This window comes from Triturus cristatus, chromosome 3_1 (genome assembly GCF_964204655.1).
Source record: "Triturus cristatus chromosome 3_1, aTriCri1.1, whole genome shotgun sequence".
Taxonomy (NCBI): Eukaryota; Metazoa; Chordata; class Amphibia; order Caudata; family Salamandridae; genus Triturus; species Triturus cristatus.
The window spans coordinates 209,309,998-209,329,095 of NC_140583.1; the positions used below are offsets into that span (position 1 = coordinate 209,309,998).

Genomic DNA, 19,098 nt, shown 5'->3' on the forward strand with positions numbered 1-19,098 from the left:
CTCTTTTTATAGTAAAAAGAATTCGCATTACTTCAGGTTAGGTTATATATTTTTGGATTACTCGGAGTTGGACAAAGTATGTCTTATTGAATACATGCTTATCCATATCGCTGATAATGGGGCTATAGTTTTTAATTTGGATCTTCCTCAAAAGCCTCCCCTGAGGAGATGGACCTTAAATAGGAGATTCCTATTGCAGCCTTCTACTACAGACTTTTTGAAATCTCAAACTGCTAGCTTTTTACAAGATAATCTGGGATCGACATCTCTGTATAATGTTTGGGACGCTTTTAAAGCCTGGCTGAGGGGAACTCTAAAGGGGGCAGTGACGGGATGGTCTAGGGCAGAGAAGAGTGAGTTGGATGGTCTAGAAGCACAAATAACAAAGGTAGAGGCAGAGCTAAAGTTTAGGTGCTTATCCGCTATAGAAAATAAAAATCTAACAAAGAGACTTGAGGAATTACAGTTAAATTTTAGGCTTAAGTATGAAAAGATTTGGCTTCAAAAATGGGAAGCTAGCAAGATGACGGATTTTGAGCAGGGGGAGAATTGCAGTACATTTTTTGGTAATAAAAAGCCGAATTGATAGATCTTATAACTATATCAGTAGGATTAAACTACACGCACACGTCACCGAGGCTAAAGACAAGATAGAGCAGGTTTTGGTGCAGTTCTTCCAAGAGTTATATCAAGAAGACTCCTATATTGCGGAGGAACACATTGGTAGTTGGCTTATAAAGAAACAACTTCCAAAGTTATCAGAGGATAGCCAAAAATTCTTAAAGTCAGAAATAACTGGAAGTGAGGTATTGGCGGTACTAGACAGAGATAAGAAGGGAAAGGCCCTGGGCCCCGACTCGATCCCAATTGAGGTCTATTCCCTATTAAGGGATCAGGTTGTTCTAGTCTGGCTGAAGTTATTTAATGATATTTTAGGTGGCCTATTTCCTCTGCCAGATTCTTGGAGTGGCGCACTTATAGCACTCATATTTAAACCTGGGAGGGATCCGACCCAATGCCAGTCATACCGGCCGATTTCCTTAAATGCTGATTATAAAGTATTTGCGGGTATCTTGAACAACCGATTGTCAAAAATTGTAGGGCCTATTATACATGAAGATCTGAAGGGCTTCCATCCGGGCAGGCAGATGTCTGAACTGGTATATACTCTAATTGGGGCAGCCTATTTGGCAGTTTCACAGAATATCCCTCTTTCGATCATTACTGTTGATGCCTCCAAAACCTTTGACCGTGTGAACTGGCCTTTCTTAGATAGGGTTTTGAAGACTTTTGGTTTCGGCGAAGAGTTCAGGGAAGTAGTTAAGAAAATATACAGGTCACCTTATGGCCAGATTTTGGTTAATGGAAGCCCCTCTCCAATTGTTAAAATAGGTCGTGGAACTAGGCAGGGTTGCCAATTGTCCCCCATTCTGTTTGATTTATACATTGAACCCCTTGCCCAGAGTTTACGCCATAATCAGAAGGTAGCTCCCTTTGTAATAAATGGATTTGAGAGGAAAGTGGCGCTTTATGCGGATGACTTGGTTTTATTGTCTTCAAATGTCTCCGCTACACTTCCAGAGCTTATGGCCGAAGCACAGGTGTTTGGGAAATTCTCAGGATATGAGGTAAACGAAGATAAAACTGAGATTATGTCATGGAATATTCCCGACCATGAAAATAATTTTGCCAGGGAACTCCGATACCTCGGAGTAATAATTGCTCAAGATCTTGATAAAATTCCAAAAATTAACCTAGATAGGGTCTCAAAAGAGGTTGATGTTTTGCTGAAAAGATGGCAGAGTATACCCCTCTCTCATTATGGAAGGGTTAATCTTGTAAAAATGTGTATACTTCCTAAATTTACCTACTTGTTTAACAATATCCCTCTAGAATTTGCAAAAGCAGATTAGCTTAGAATTCAAGGCAAGCTTTCTTCTTTTATATGGGCAAGTAAGGGGATTCGCTTGTCTTGGAAAAAACTAAGGCGCAAATTGCAGTATGGGGGTATGGGCTTACCCGATCTACAGCTATATTGTTGGGCCTACCAGTTGAAAAATTTGGAGATCTTAGGCTAGTTAATGGAGAAAGACTAAAGTAAAATACTGAATTATAATTGTGACTGTAATTACATAGAGCTTGTACGAGATCAAGCCAGATATCTAAATGTGTTGGCTATAGTGGTTATGTACATTTTGAGCAGATGACTGTCATTTGCATATTTAATGTATCCAGGGTTAGGATGAGTTGTTGGCCGAGCCAGAGTGGAATGAGAAGCCCATAGTTTACTAAGTAATGTTGGGATGCTAATCTTCATTAAAAAGAAATTGGGTCCACAAGATTTGTAAAATTAACCTTTCAGCAGAAATAAAACTCCAATGTTCCCCATTAATATCTGTGATTACTTGGGTGGATGTCAGCCACCCACATTTTTTTCTTACAAATATTTTTAAAGATGGTTCAAAACTTGGCAAAGAATATAAATATAACCTCCCAAAGCTTACTATACATTCCTCTGTATCATGTAAAATGTATTCCCACTGATACATTCTTGACACGGCACTTAAAACATTCAGAGATTAAGAATAATCCGACGTCTACTCAGTCTGAGCATACGGATTTATTATTTTTTTCTAAGTTTAGAACTAAAATGTGTGCCAAATTCCCGTTTATCTACCGTCTAGCTCTATCTACCAATCTGTCTAATTTATTTCTTTATAGTACACATAACCTAGCTGATAATCTCACTTTAGTAAAACTATAATATAAAGAAAGGAACTAACTGAGAACCACATCCCACATTTTTATAATCTACTCATTGAATGCAGAGGGGAGGACTTGTGTGGCAGATGAACTCCTTTGTGCTGCATAGGAGAATACGTGCACTTTTGTGTTGAAACACTTGTAAAGATTGAACTGACACGTTGCTGTTTTATTTAATAGTGTTTTTATTTACTATCCAGAGTATATCTACTCACCAGAAAAGATTGAAATTTAAAAACAATGGAATATAAGATGCGTAGTACCTTCTTGTTCCTCACTACCATATTTTTTCTTCATGCTGGTTACTTCAGTATTACTGGTTAGAATTGGAGGTCATATCATTAAAGCATTTAGGGAGCCTGTCAGACATGATAGCTTAATATTGTGCTGTGTACCATCAGCAGTGTGTGTGCTGGACCAATCCCAGCAATAAAGGATTTTGTGATGGTTCCATTTGCAGGAAGACTCTTGCCTAGAGTGTGGTTGGAAAGACATCCATATAAAGCAGATAATTGAAGCTTGCTTTAAATGCTGAAGCATATACATATTTTGTGTTAAACTAGCCATAAGTACTGGCAATGAGGGTTCTAAGTCCAATGATTAGTAATCCATAAACCGGGTTTGCACTTCGTATATCATGGATTTTATAATTCTTCTGTCACTACAGATACCAAATGTTTGTGTGACCAAAGAAACTTAAAAATAAATGGCTGTTGTTCCTCTACAGATTTGTTGGCTCATCAAACGTTTGTGGAAGATGAGTAAAATACTTCCACTTACTTTCGAAAGGTGTGTCTGTGGATGATGTTGTAGCATTTTTTGCACATAGGATTGGGGGACAAGCCTACCAAAAAGTTGGGTGGAGCTCTTTGTGTGTGGAGAAGAAGTGCTGTTGCCTCTCGATTTGTGATGACTGATCAGGTTTATTTTGCCGTTGATCTCTGCTTCTTAAGGAGTGGTAATGTCGCATTACCTTATCTGGGAAAGACAGCTCAAGGCCATATTCCAAAATCCAGAGCGAGCAGCTTACATACTATTAAATGCAACATATTAAACGTTTAAATAAAGCTGCTTGTGGTATTTGTTCATAATTTTAATGGTCATGTACTTTAGAAGAAGCCATTTTGCTTGTGCATTTGTTTGCTTTTATTAGTTGAGAGATTTTTTTTATGGAACTATGTGTTCTCTTTCTTTTCAGTTCTTTAGTGGAAGAATTTAGAAAGACACTGTGTGCGCTGTGGCAAGGCAGCCAGACCGCGTTTAGTCCAGAATCGTTATTCTATGTTGTTTGGAAAATTATGCCGAGTTTCCGGTAAGATTGGAGGGAAAAAAGCTTCTTACATGTTTGTTTTCACTGTGAAGTGAATGTAAGTACTTAATCATATTGTGCTTGAGTATAGTTCTCCTTTATTATGAGTTTTGTAATCAGAACACTGGGAACAGTTTACATTATAGGCATGCTACACCACCCCAGTGGAGTCGTATTTGTCTACCTGATTGTTTAGATCCAAACATTGATGTTCTGTAAAAAAGATTCAATTATGGCTAATCGCAACATAATGTATGGAATTATCCAAATTGTATCAGAAATGTCCCAAGAAACTATTGAGAATGAGAAACTCATTTTAGAATAAACATGGTATGAAACGTTATACTTCCATGACTTAGAGCCCATGGATGGTAAATGAATAGTCATTTGAAGTGATTCATTCTAGCCTCACATACTTAATGCTTTAGTGTGCCCTATACTATTCTACTGGTACATCACTGACATTGCTGTCAGGGACAGCTACTTTATAGATCAAAGCTTCAAAAGAGTAACTGGGAAGAATACCTCACAAAGAGACCATCTTCACTTCTTATGCATGAACATTTATCCAGATAGAAAAATGGGTTGGGAATGGACAGCAGCTTGTGAGCTGCACTACACACTGCATGACTGCTTTAAAAGTCAGGTGCCTAACCTTATATAATTCCTGTGCCATCCTTATTTGTTCTAACTTGCACCATTGAGCTGACTGTGATGCACTTTAGAGTTACTCACATTCCCGCACTAGGGAACTGGATAGACTAGCGATCACGCCCAGCTCACTGTGGGCACTGAGATATTAGGCTTAGGTGTAGCCAGAGTACTCTTGTGTATAATCAATGCATTGTACCCTCTGTTGCCAACAGTTGGTGAAAGAGGTGATTTATTTTTTCCTTTTGCACTATGTGAGAGCTACCCATTCACTTCATTGCTATCTGCCATTGCCTTTTGATTGTAGCACGTTTCACAGATAGGATCACTTATTTTAAGTGCAAAAAAGTTGACTTTTCATCCTTTTATGCAAACCGAACGTCTTTGAGTGTCAATGTGGGATTTTATGTTGTCTGTATCTACATGTTCTTTGTGAAATTTATGAACATAGAGGTCTGCTGATTCAAAATCTTACGATGGTTTGAAAAGCTATGCAGGGAGTTCTTTGCACTCATTTTTCCTTTGTCCATTTGGTACTGTTGATGTTCACCTTCACCTGAGGTGGAGTGTACAGATGCCCTTTCATGTACCTCATTCAGTGTCTGATGATGGCAGCATCCTTAATACCACGATCAAGGAGCCCAGAATCTCCATAAGTATACAGCTACCAGAACCTATGTTAGACTTGGATTTACTCTTGCATCACATAGACGTTGAGTAGGAACCTGTATGTTTCTATGCAACACTATCCTAGAGGAACAAGCTTAGTTTAAGAGCTCACTTGAGTGGCTATAATTACCAGCAATGTGTTTCAAACTAAGATCAATATCCAAGTTGGTATTTTTAAAGGCAAAGGATTATTGCTCTAATTATAGCTGTGACATCCATGCTGATTGGACAAGTGTAGATGTCGCAGTTAGGGGAGGGTTTACTTTGCAACACAAGCCAATGAAATAAGGATGAACAGAAAAGCTGTAATTAGGAGAAGTTGAAGAACTGATAAGAGATGAGAAGTGTGCACTTTGAAGATGCAAACATGATTTGGATATAGTGTTGACGAAGGTTCAGTTCTTTTTTTTATGGCAGATACACTTTGGAGATCAGCTTAAGATTTGTTGTGAAGTTCTAAAGTTCACCAGGAGAGGATTTCAGAGGTTAAAATTGCTTCTGAATTACTGGATGGTGTCAAAAGGCAGCAAAAAGAGATAGAAACGTACCGGAATGAATAGAGAAAGATGTAGAAATCCAAAATAAATAAATTTTCCACTCTACATCTTATTGTTGATTACGATTGTAACCTAGACTGGTCAAGTCTTGAAGCCACATATCCAAAGGAATAGGAACAAAACTGAGGGACCAAAGAAAAGCCACCGTCGGGTCATAATAATTGTCTCATTTGGAGAAACTGAAGAATCTGCGTTTCTGTAGACTTGAACAAGTTAGAGAATTTTGACATTGTTATTCAAAGTGCAATAGTTAGTGCTTGAATTGCAGTGAAAGGGATGTCATAGAAAGAATGAACACAGTCTCGGATTACAACAGGGAGGGCTTGTGTATATGTGTAACATACAAAAATATAATTGTACCTATAAGCGGTTGTGAAGCAAAAGAACTGCAGCACAGAAGAAATGATGGTCATTAACAGAAGAAGTGTTTTAAAAATAGTTTGCGACAAACCCAGGGAAGCAGAATTGCCACATTAAAGCTTCTAGAGTAAATACAGGGTAAAACTGGAGTGCAAGTTACAGTAACTTTGAAAATAAGTGTTTTGGAGGAGTAACCTTGGTTTATATCTGCCATCAGGTTCTAGATGTTTCAGGTATAGATTTTAGGACAACAATAAGTCAGTATCTGTAGCACTGCAGAACCATTTAGCCATCTCATGATGCTTGACACTGCACTCGGGGTTCAGTGATGGTAGCCACTTCACACACTTCTTGCTTTATTCTGGATGCACATTTTACCTATCTCAGACTTCATAGAATGCTACAGATTACGAATGTTCCTCGTATTTCTTCAATCTTAAGACAATTGTCTTTCACCCCTGGTTACACTGATTGAGGAGCATTGTGTAAACTTGGTTGGCATCTGGAACAGCATAAACATAAAGTTCAAGGCTAGGTACATGCAAACTTTGTTTTTGAATATAAAATGTTTGCTGCCGATAAGCCATCGAACTCGTAATACTCCCAACTTGTTACTACTTATAAAGCTTCTTTTAACTAAGGGAGCCTAAAATATGTTATTTTAAAATATACGTTATCCTATATAGTGTTTTACAGCAGCATTTAGCCCGTTTCTAAGTGTTCCCAATTTTGGCAGATGTAGGAACTGACACAGGGAGATGAAGTAATTTGCCCATGACCACACAATGTGGTAAAGTGGGAGAGTCGGATTAGAACCAAGGCCTCCTGGATCTACAGTTGGCAACTTAGCCGCTAGACCACATTATGGTGGTAATGGTGAGTTAAATGTTCCATTTGTCCTTTCTGTCAGTTGGCAGTCCCTAGTATGTGTTATTCTTCATTGGTGTTACTCAATAGCAATACATACACCTGTACATTTTGTCTTACCATTCAGGGGATATCAGCAACAAGATGCCCACGAATTCATGCGTTACCTCTTGGACCATCTTCACTTGGAACTTCAAGGAGGCTATAATGGAGTTCTGCGATCCATCATTTCACAAGAAAATTCCAGTCTGTCTTCAAGCAAAAAATGCTGCATGTAAGAGTTACTTTTTATTTGTAAGGGAGCCTACCTTAAAGCACTCAAATTTTACATTTGTAAATACTTGTGTAATTTCTTTGAGCCGAGCAGGTGTAGTAAAGATTAAGACAAGTCCTTGGACAATCATAGTATTAAAGGAAGAGATATCACATCATGTTTTTAGGATGGCAACCATCTGGCAAAACTTCAAAAGATTTCAAGAGTGATGCCTAAGCCTATACACCATAACCATGTATCTAAAACTGCCACATGTGCATTTTCAAGTGGGTTCACCAGAATGAGCTATCATACTACCTTAGTCTACAACCTAGTACAAAGATGCACAAACATGATTTCAAAATCAGTAGTTCGTGCATAGCTGGACACCTTTTTGATTTTCCTACTTTCGTCTATGGAATAAGCAGCGATTTCATTGACCTTCTCTCATGGTAATGTATGTAATGTAAGGTGGATTTGTAGAGTGCTGCTTGTCACCCGTGAGGGTATCCAGGCGCTGAGTGATATTTAGTCGCCCCTGAAATCTTTGTTCAGTGCTAGGTCAAAATATTTCATAAAGAATAAATATTTAATGCTTTCTTCATCTGAAATAGTTCTTTAAACTTCTGCACAAATCCTAGTAGTGCCTGTTTCACCACAACATGACCAGACCATGTGTCAGAACCTAGTGCACTGTACCCAACCATTCCCACATACGTCCTACTAAAGACATGCACCCCTCCAACTAAACATAAACATCGACCAGTAATCGATCCACACAGAGTATAACAAAGAATCTATCGCCACCGGCCAATTTCACGATTGTCTTGGCGACGCCACAAATCTCCTGGTACCCACCAAGTGCCATTCTAGGAATAGAAACACACAGACCGCTCCGTGGTATACCGAAGAACTAATAGTCCTAAAACAAATAAGTAGGAACAGGGAAAGGCAATAGCGCAGAAGCTACGATGCCAAAAGTAAAACCATATATAAAGAATCATTGGCCATTTATAAATCCATGATTCTCGCAGCCAAAAAAACACTTTTCTCGGAGCAAATTGAAAACGCTAAAAATTCCAGTAGACAATTATTCAATATAACCAAAACCCTTACTGATAACGCACCAGACCTCAATCCTCCACCGTCACAACCACTTTGTGACGCGCTGTCTGAATTTTTCTTTTCTAAAGTTATCGACATATACCAAGCCTTCACCTCTAAAATTAACATTAGTAAAGCCTTCCTCGCTCATACCTCCTCAGGTAATATCTTGTCCAGTTTTAGGGCTCTCTCTATTGATCAAACAACAACCATCATTAAATCTATTAAATCTGGTTCGGCTCTGGACCCCTGCCCTTCCGCAGTTCTCTCTATGGTCATGGACACCATTGCCCCGGTCATCACACATGTCTGTAATACCATACTGACCTCCGGGAGCTACCCTGATTGCTTTAAAAACACGCTGGTTAAACCCCTGCTAAAGAAACCTAGCTTAGACAAGGAGGAGCTTAAGAACTATAGGCCCATAGCTAGTCTTCCTTTTCTAGCTAAAGTGGCAGAAAAAGTGATGAACCAGCAGCTCTCAGTGTATATAGAGAAACACCAGCTCCTGGACGATACACAGTATGGCTTCCGTAAATTCCATGGTACGGAAACCGCCCTCATCAAGGCAGCTGATGACATCCGAATCATCCGTGATCAGGGCGGGACAGCATTACTTGAACTGCTGGATCTCTCGGCAACCTTCGACACGGTCGACCATAAGATCTTGGTCGATCGTGTCGGGAGGATGGGCATTCACCATACGGCGAGAGATTTGCTCTCCTCCTTCCTGGCCGACAGAACACAGATGGTTACATTAGGACCATATCAATCAGCCAAGTTGTCACTCCCGTGTGGGGTTCCTCAAGGCTCCTCCCTGAGTCCGACACTATTTAATATCTATGTGTCGGACCTGGCAGGTATCATCAAAGCATTTGGGATGAGCCGAACCTCATATGCAGATGACACACAACTGGTGTTGGCCATCAAGGGTGAAGGAATGGAAGTGGCAGAGCGCTTCCAAAATGCAATGTGCACGATCGGAGAGTGGATGGCAGGTAACTGCCTGAAGCTTAACTCCGACAAAACGGAGGTGGTCATCTTTGGACCCCTCTCTCCGACCTGGCCCACTCTTTGGTGGCCCCCAGCCTTCGGCACTCCACCTAGCCCGACTTCCAAGGTCAGGAATCTGGGAGTCATTTTTGATGACCATCTTAACTTTATGGCACATGCAAATAAAGTAGCAGCCACAGCCCACTACAAACTGAAAATGATAAGGAAGATTATCCCATTCCTCCCAGATGTGGCTGCCAAAACACTGGTTAGCTCCTTGGTTTTTTCATCTCTAGATTATTGTAATGCACTTCTCTTAAATGCCCAAACCAGAGTCACAAAAAAACTACAAACAATACAGAATGCGGCAGCCCGCCTCCTCTCTGGAATACCCAAATTTGCTCCCATTTCCGATACCATCAGGACATACCATTGGTTAACAATCAAAAACAGGATCAAGTTCAAATCCCTCTGTATAGTTTATAAGGTTCTCCATGATCAAGGCCCACGCCCTCTCAAAGACCAGCTCATACAATATCGACCGACTAGACAACTTAGATCTATGACTCTCAACCAACTAGTGGTCCCACGCTCTAAAACAGTTTCCTGGGGTGATCGCCGCTTTTCAGTTGCGGCACCCAAGATCTGGAACACGTTGCCACAACAAATAAGAACTAGTCCTTCACTCTTTCAGTTTCGTAAGAATCTGAAAACCTGGCTGTTTAACCAGTAATTTTGCCCTGGTCCCTCTACTGCTGGGGAGAGTCAGCTGCTTAGTCTAGCGCCGAGACGCCCATGGGTATTCGTTCGCGCTTAATAAATGTCAGAAATAAATAAATAAATAAAGAATAACTTCAGAATCTTTATTTAAATGTTGCTGAAAAAACTGCAGAACAAGGCATGAATTCCCTCCTAGAACATAGCTTGACTACTTGTGACGGGCAGTTTTGCAAATATTAGACACTATATAGAATACATTGATGTAAATTTGGTAGTCAGTATAGGGAAACCAAGATAGGAGTGATGCAATCTGAACAGTACACTTCATTGATCGAAGTGTCAGAAGGGTGAAAGATGCTTTGAGTTGTTAAAGGGAAGGAAGTTGCAAAGCCCAGGTGGGAGTAGTGTTTCAAGGAAGAGAAGAACCCTAGTAGAAAGCTAAGTAACTTCTGGCGTTAGGCAGCATTTCACTCTGTGACCAATTGAATCAGAAATTCTCACCATCACAAAGAATTATTGAGCTTATAAACTTTTGTAAACATACAAAGAAAGTTTCCTGCATCTGAATTTTCCCCACATACACATCCTGTAAAATCATTTTAGAAAGGCTGCTTTACTTCACTTTAGAAACCTTTGGTTTCCTTTAGGTATTTAATTGAGGGCCTTACTCTGTGAAAAAAATGATTGTTGTACCAGGGAATGGCACACACAAGTGTCTTCACATTACTTATTGAGAAGCCAGTGGTCTACGTTGTGCAAGACCCCTCTTGTGATGCTGTTGTAAAACAATGCATATGCTTTAACACTCTTTGAAAAACTGAGTGTGCCTACTCCTTCCCTCTAGTCACTCACCCCTAACTATGTGCAAGAGTGCACAGGACAAACAAGCCTGAAAAGACTTCATGCCAGCAACAATCTCCCCAACAAACTCTAATTACTGACTGTAATTTCACCTCTTGTAATGACTGTCTTTTATCTGTGCTATTGTTGTGAAGAAACCATGTAAGTCACACAATGGCAAACCAAACAGGGTCAGCTTGTGTTTGTGCTCATTGAATGAAAGTAAGTTGACAAACAATATCACTTAAAAATCCCTAGCAAATAAGAAGGAAACACCGCAAACTCATTTCAAGACCCCGCTATCTAGTTTCCATTTCTGATTAAACTGCTATTGTGAAATATTATTTAGGGTGACTACTTTATAAACACCACAAAACCAATAGGAAAAGAAAAAATTAGTTGGAAATGAAAGCAACGTAATAGTTTTAACCATTAATTAATCAACATATTGTAACTAGAAAAACTGAGTCTAACACCAACAAGCCTATTGACAGTTATGTTTATTTACAGATATACCTTGAAGTATATATCTCTTGACTTCAGCTGATGGACTTTTTTTTGTGTGACCTTGAAACGACAATGGGGAATGAGCCCATAAGAGTGTTTGTTTTTCGATGCAGGTCATAAATCAAACATTTCTGCTGACTGCTGTAGTCTTAACCACATTTTCAGATTTTAATATTTTGTTTCATAACCAAGATAATCTCTTCTTGACATTAGCTTTTAGAGGCCCTCCATGAAATCCGTAAACTCTAGAAGTAAAATGGTTCTTCATTTTGGTTCCATGTTTTTCTTTATAGAAAGTCTTCCTTTTACAACAATGAGCTTTTTGAGTTTCTGACTTAGAAATATAAGGCACTTTAGAAATCCTTAAGAAAATAAATGTCATGACCTCTGATAGTTGATTACTGTTTTAGTGTCCTTGGTGAGAGTCTAGTTTGGTGACTCTCTCTCTGAAGCATGTTGCTTATTTTCTGCAACAGCGCCATCAACTTTTTTCTATCAAAGACCATCTGTAATCAGTTATTGCTAGTTATTTTATGTTCTCCCCGTAAGATGTATATAATAGGTGCAGACTCCATAACCACAGTTTTAATAGCACATGAGCAGGTAGATGTTCTCTCTTTTAAAAAATGAATAAATCTGTTCCTTATATAAAATTTCAGATTTGAATCTCTCGCTCTCTCTCTCCTAAAAGAAATGGTAGACTAATTTACATCCAGAGTAAATGCTCCAGGATTTAGAAGAAAAATCAAATTTGGAACATTATGAGCTAGTCACATGTGAATTAACCAAGGGAAGACAAATGTCGGCCATCAATAAGAGGGTGAAGAGGTAATTACCCAGCATTACCCAGGAAGTCTATCAGTTTATGCTGTTCTGTTTGATGTCTCGGGTGAAACTGTGGCAAACCACCTACACAGGCGTGCTCATCCACAATCTAACTGACAGTACCATTAAAGAACTTAAAAGTAGGTTACAGGGGCGTCGCCAGGCGCACAGCATCATTAAAAGCACCCGATCCACCCTAACTTTGGCCCCAGAGGACTCCGTCACCCCCGTCCCCTTCCCATAGCAGGGCATCAGCGTTGACCCTGGGCGCCATGAGAGCGGAGTATGGCCCCCTCCGATGTGTGTGATCGGAGCCCGGGCCTGGCTTGGCGGTTGGTGTTCGGTCGGGCACAGCGAGCCGAGGTCCTAGGCCTCGCTGACACGCGTCTTCAAGCCAGGAGCTGGCGCCGCCTGGGACATCGCGCAGACCAAGCTAGTGATACGGGCGGAGGCGCGTGGATTGAGGGTCCGGGATCTGGCCGGCCGCCGGCTACGCGGCGGAGAAGTGTTAAGGCCCGTAACGGAGGCCCCGAACGAACTCCACTGAGATCCTCCCCTGCAATCGTGAATAGAGACATTCCTGGAGAGGAGGGGTCGACAGGTGGGCCAGGAATGTCCATCAGCCCATTTGGCCGGACCCGCGTGGTCCAAACAGACCGGGCAGCAGGCCCTACTGTGGTATTGGCACCCGCCTGCACACAGGAAGAGATGCCCCCAAAGGGCATCAAGTCAGAATTCGAGGTGAGGAGGGGGCGGGGAAGAGCCCTGGCATAAGCTGGTGTGCGGTCGGCGGAACAGGTGGCAGTTAGTCCCCAACTGCGGAGGCCTGCGGGCCTTGGCGTGGTGGCCTCCGAGGCGTGAGGTCACAGCAATACGCGGGATGCACCCCCTAACTAGAAGATGCCTGCAAAGTGACCTACTTAGGCCTGGCCCTCAGCAGAAGACTCCCCACAGTCACCCCTTCCCCCTCTAGCATTGACTGTAGCCCAAGGCCCGCCTGGGCCCCATTATCTAATGAAGAAATAGTGTGGGCCGGAAGGGGCAGAGCCCACAAGCTGCCTGCCCCCGTGACAGAATACCGACCGAAGCAGTAGGCCTGGCAGTGAAGCAGACACTGGCGCAGTGGGATAGGCGTGCACTATTAACTACAACTGACCCCCCTGCCATAGGAGGCCTCCGGGCCACGTCCATGGTACCATAGCTTTGAAGAGGAGCTGCACCCTTACAGAAGCCTTCCGGACTGAAGTTCTAGTTAGCGCTGACCATTGATGAGTCTCTGCTGGTCTGCTCTGGGCCCCGCTGTTCACCCCTGGGGAGTGCCCACTACATAGTCCTCCGACCAACTCAATCAAACCGGGGTCAGTATTTATTTATTTATTTAAAAAGGTTTGTATAGCGCAAACAAGACCCCAAGAGATATCAGAGCACATCACTGTAATGGGAGAGGTAACTAGGTAAAAAGGGAACATTGTAAGGCAATAGTAGAGAATAACTAGATAAGCTAAAAAAAAATTACAATTTACCCCACCCCTCAGACGCACATCGACCCTATGCCTGTCCTCTCCCTAACCGAGACAGCGAGAGGACACATACTGGGCTGGACGAAAGCCTGATGCAGCCTGGTGCATACTAGACCTAGAGGAACGCTCGTAGGCCTGAGACAGCGCTCGTACGGAACCGGCTTGTGCAGCGCCCACACCCGTTGCAACGGCCCTCCCATCTGTTTATTGACCATTAACGTGCCTGACGCTGTCCATTTACCTGTGGAACACTGGGCGTGCAAACATGGCATCGGCCAAGGCGAAGAAGGATCGCTTAGCACGCGATCTGCTCCCGAAGACCGCTGTGGAACCCCAAGGTGACAAAGGGCTTCTGGGGGAGCCAAAACCGGCAGGCAGAGGAGAGGGAGCTGAAAGTCCTGTAACTCGTGAATTCCTGGAGGCTTTGTTCGCCTCCCTACGAGAAGACCTATTGGCTTTAAAGACACATACTGGGCTGGACGAAAGCCTGATGCAGCCTGGTGCATACTAGACCTAGAGGAACGCTCGTAGGCCTGAGACAGCGCTCGTACGGAACCGGCTTGTGCAGCGCCCACACCCGTTGCAACGGCCCTCCCATCTGTTTATTGACCATTAACGTGCCTGACGCTGTCCATTTACCTGTGGAACACTGGGCGTGCAAACATGGCATCGGCCAAGGCGAAGAAGGATCGCTTAGCACGCGATCTGCTCCCGAAGACCGCTGTGGAACCCCAAGGTGACAAAGGGCTTCTGGGGGAGCCAAAACCGGCAGGCAGAGGAGAGGGAGCTGAAAGTCCTGTAACTCGTGAATTCCTGGAGGCTTTGTTCGCCTCCCTACGAGAAGACCTATTGGCTTTAAAGACGAACCTGCAGATGGAACTTAGAGAAGTGCGTCGAGACGTCTGCACCGTTGGTGAGAGAGTAGTGGCCCTTGAGGAGAGCTCTGTTGCCAGAGATGAAGAAATCATAGCCCTCCAACAGGAAGTCATTCCACTACAGGACCAACAACTTGATATGTAGGCCCACGCAGAATACCTGGAGAATAGGTCGAGGAGGTACAATATCCACATCCGTGCAGTCTCTACGAGCGCAGAGGGATCGGACCTTGAGGGATATGTTCAGGCCCTGTTTAGCTTTGTCCTGGGCTCCACAGCTGAGAATGTAGTCAAAATAGATCTGTGTTTACGCGTGGGCCCTCCCCGCCAGCCCAATCACCCTCCTGTAGATATTTTGGACTGTGTACAAAACTTTAAAGTAAAAGAAGCAATACTCAAGGCAGCCAGAGTTGCTCAAACACTACAACTCTGGGACCATGCTGCGCAACTCTTCCAGGAGCACGGAGCAAGCACCCTACAGAAGAGAAAGGACTTTTGGCCTGTAACCAATCATCTGCGTTCAGCGCACATTGCCTACTCATGGGGCCACACCTTTCGTCTTATTTTCCGCCACAAAGGCAAAATCCACCAGTTATGCTCCCTGGCTGAAACTTGTAAGATCCTCAACCTGGACCTCCGTGAACATGCACCCCAGCGATCCTCTGCGGAGGACAGGACCTCATTTAGGGGCCGCCAAGGACTGCGACTGGGATCCAGATTTGAATGCCTCCACCCTGACCTGGATACGATTGTTAAAGAAAGGTCGGCTGTGCTGCGCTCCCGCTCTGGCACGGGAGGAGAAGACGCTGACCCTCCCACCTGAGGTATTTCCTGGAATTTATGGTGGATTGGTGATTTATGCCTGGTGGGGGAGGGGGCATCGACTCTCAATGCTATTGAATAGCTCTCACCACCTTGATTTACACCCCCTATGTACTGGCCCTCCTACTGTGATGGACTCTGCCTATTTCACATGCATTAATATTTGACTTTGTTTTGTTGCATTGTTGGGGTTTATATTGTTTTGTTGGGGGACCCCTTCCAACGAGCCAACTGCACTATACCCCCAACTCATACGAATCTCTGGGAGAATTTACTTCCTACTATATATCTCTAGCACCACACATAGGACCAGGTTTACACTTGCTCAGTCCATTAAGCCTTGCTCATCTCCTTATGACCCTGGAGACTGAGATAATCAGCCCCAATGCTCGAGGCCTCAACAATCCTATCAAGAGATCGGCGGTGCTTTCTTTGCTGGAGCATGCGCAGGGTGACATATGTATGCTTCAGGAGACACACCTACTCTCAAAAGATACACACAGAATGCACACTAAGAGGTTCCCACAACTATTCTGGTCCTATGGGAGGGGAAAGAAATGGGGAGTGGCTATTCTCCTTTCCAAACACTACTCTGGTACTGTCCTGGATGCTATTGCGTAAATTAAAGGCCGCCTCCTGTCCCTACGGGTGCAGATGGGTACCTTCCATTTCACTGTGGCATCTATTTATGCCCCAGACGAGCAGCAAGAGTCCTTTCTAACAGAAGCCCTAGCCAGTGTGCACCATACCCCGATGCAGCATTGGTGGTGGGTGGGGACCTAAACATAGTGATGGACACTGAGCAGGACCATTCAGGCCTGTGATCCGGTAACACAGGAGCTCTCTCAGTGGGGGAACATGAATGGCTGAAAGAATGCGGGAAGCTAGATGTGTGGCGCTCCCAACATCCTGGTGATCAGAACTACACCTTCTACACCGTGGCCCATAAAACATATGCTCGGTTAGATCGCTTCCTTGTCTCCCCGTTTGCCTGGGAGTGTGTGCTCGCTTCCACCATCGAGGTTTGCTTGCTTTTGGATCACGCACACATAACGCTAACCCTACGCACTTCTCCCACCTCTACACAGGCCCTTTTGTGGTGCCTCCAAGTGACAATGCTTCATTACCAGACAACGGTTGCTGCGCTTAAAAACACTATACAAGATTACCTATCACTTAATGACACTGGGTCCACTGCACTGTCTTCGACCTGGGAGGCCTTAAAGCTGGTGGCCTGCGGGGCTGTTATAGCAAAAGCAATGCACGAAAATAAGATGAAGAAAGCTAAGAAGAGGGAGTTGGAGACAATGGTGAGGGAATCTGTTCATAAACGCATCGGGGCTTCTCAGATCTGCAGGCAACTCGAGAGAGAACATCTACAACATAAACGCCTTAATCTAGATAGAGCCGAACGATGGTACGCGTAAAACATACATTTTATGTAGGGACTAACAAAAGAGGTTGTGTGCTTGTGCATCGCCTTCGCAGTAAGCAATTAGCACAAGCTGTTAAATCGGTCCAGAAGGCCTCCTGAGCGGAAGTGACTGAAGTGAATAGTATACCGGATACATTCCAGGCCTATTATGCCGAGCTGTACACACGCGATTCCCCAAACTTGTCGGATTCCGAAGCTTACTTAGCCTCTGCTGCGATTACCCCCCTGTCCTCGGTGGAAGTTGAAGCCCTAGACCAGCCCATTCGTATCGAAGAAATGATCCCTACGATTGCTCGTCTGAAGCCCCTGAAGGCACCAGGCCAGGACGGGTTCAGTGCGGCTTTCTATAAAACTTTCTGTTTGGAACTAGCTCCCATACTCACACGCCTATTCAGTTCCTCTGTCGAAATGGGCACACTCACAGAATCGATGCTTCAAGCCTCGATCTCAGTCATCCTGAAGCCTGGGAAAGACCCTGAGCAGTGTAGCTCATACCGTCCGATTTTGCTTCTGAACATTGATGCAAAATTGTTTTCCAGCGTCCTAGCCCAGTGTTTCAATCCCTTGATGCCCGTTCTCATTGACCCAGACCAGGCAGGGTTCATTTCTGGGTGTCAGTGTGGGGACAACACTAAACGCATATGTCACTTGATGGACAAAGTACATCGATCCTGGGAAGAAGCCCTGTTACTGGCGGTGGATGCGGAAAAAACATTTGATAGGTTGCACTGTCCCTATCTATTCACAACTTTCAAACTTTTTGGTATGGGTATGGGATTTAGGAGTTTGATTTTGAGCATCTATAGCTCCCCCAGTGCAGCCGTCCGAGTGAACGACGTCAGATCAAGCGGCTTTCCTATAGGTCGGGGCATGAGGGAAGGCTGTCCACTCTCGTCAGGTCTCTTTGCTCTATATATGGAGCCCTAGGCGCAGAGGCTAAGCGACACCCCTAATGCTAGGGGCATCCCTTGTGGTGCAGATCAACATTTGGTCAGCCTCTTTGCTGATGATGTCATCTTCTCAATCACCCAGCCCTTGACTGCCCTCCCGGCCATTCTAGCTGAACTCCAGGAGTTCGGGATGTCCTCTGGCTTCCGGGTAAATATGCAAAGATCACAAATCTTAAATATCACCTCTAAACCTCACACAGAAGTAGTGGGGTTTTGTGTTTTTTGTCTCTAATTTGGGGGGAAATTTTCTTCTTGTTTTGGGTTTGAAATCTTTAATTTGACTGTCCTAGCAGTTATGCGTGTTAGATGGTACCTCACAGGTGTTAACCAGACACGGAACCTGGTTTTATTCGTTAATTGGCATGTATATGGTCACCTAGTCAGACCTAGGCTTCCCTACTCAGATGCGGCCAGCCCACGATGGGTTGTAGGCGACATGCTGTGTAACCATTATCTAATTGTATGAGCCAATAGAATGCTTTGTGTGTTTGACACACCGGATTTGTGTTCGCGGCCGGCCCACCAGGGTTGTAGGCAACATACTATGTATTGCCTACTCTATTTGCTTTGCCAATAAAAAAGAGATTTAATTCTAAAAGTGGATTACTCACATAAACCATTACGTACAAGAAAAAACATGTGGCCCAACTGATCTACAATACCTTTATTTTGCGAGAGAACCACATTGCCCTAATTAAAAAGCATTGTGATTTCACCATGAATAAGTGAATTCAACTTGAGTGATTCCTTCAAAGAAGCTACTACCATGGTAATCCTGAACCTAGCCAAGATCACACAATGATCTCAGACTTTGTTCAGATCTTCTAGTTGGTAAATATTGCAAGTTCTGTGCAAGCATTTTAGCAAAGAATCTTACAACACAATTTTAATCTATGATGCATTCCAATCGGGCATGTTTTGTGTAAGTCTGTCTGACAACTAAAAACACCAGATGGAATTAGCATGTTCTCTACCATGCCCAAATTATTTCCTCATCTACTCGCCTGCTACCCTTAAGTACTTAAAAGACTTTCATCCCGGTTTCTTGGAAGCTGGGTTAAACCTTGTTGAAACTTTA

General features: G+C 43.4%; 1 protein-coding gene across 3 annotated transcripts in view; it reads left to right on the forward strand.

Moving 5' to 3' along the window:
* Positions 1-19,098, forward strand: part of USP3 (ubiquitin specific peptidase 3) — a 290,965-nt gene that overhangs the window by 154,014 nt on the left and 117,853 nt on the right. For all 3 annotated transcript variants that reach the window (XM_085643678.1, XM_085643679.1, XM_085643680.1), the window contains 2 exons: positions 3,962-4,075; positions 7,304-7,450. In XM_085643678.1, the coding sequence (XP_085499804.1) occupies positions 3,962-4,075; positions 7,304-7,450 (261 nt within the window). The remainder of the gene's footprint in view (positions 1-3,961; positions 4,076-7,303; positions 7,451-19,098) is intronic.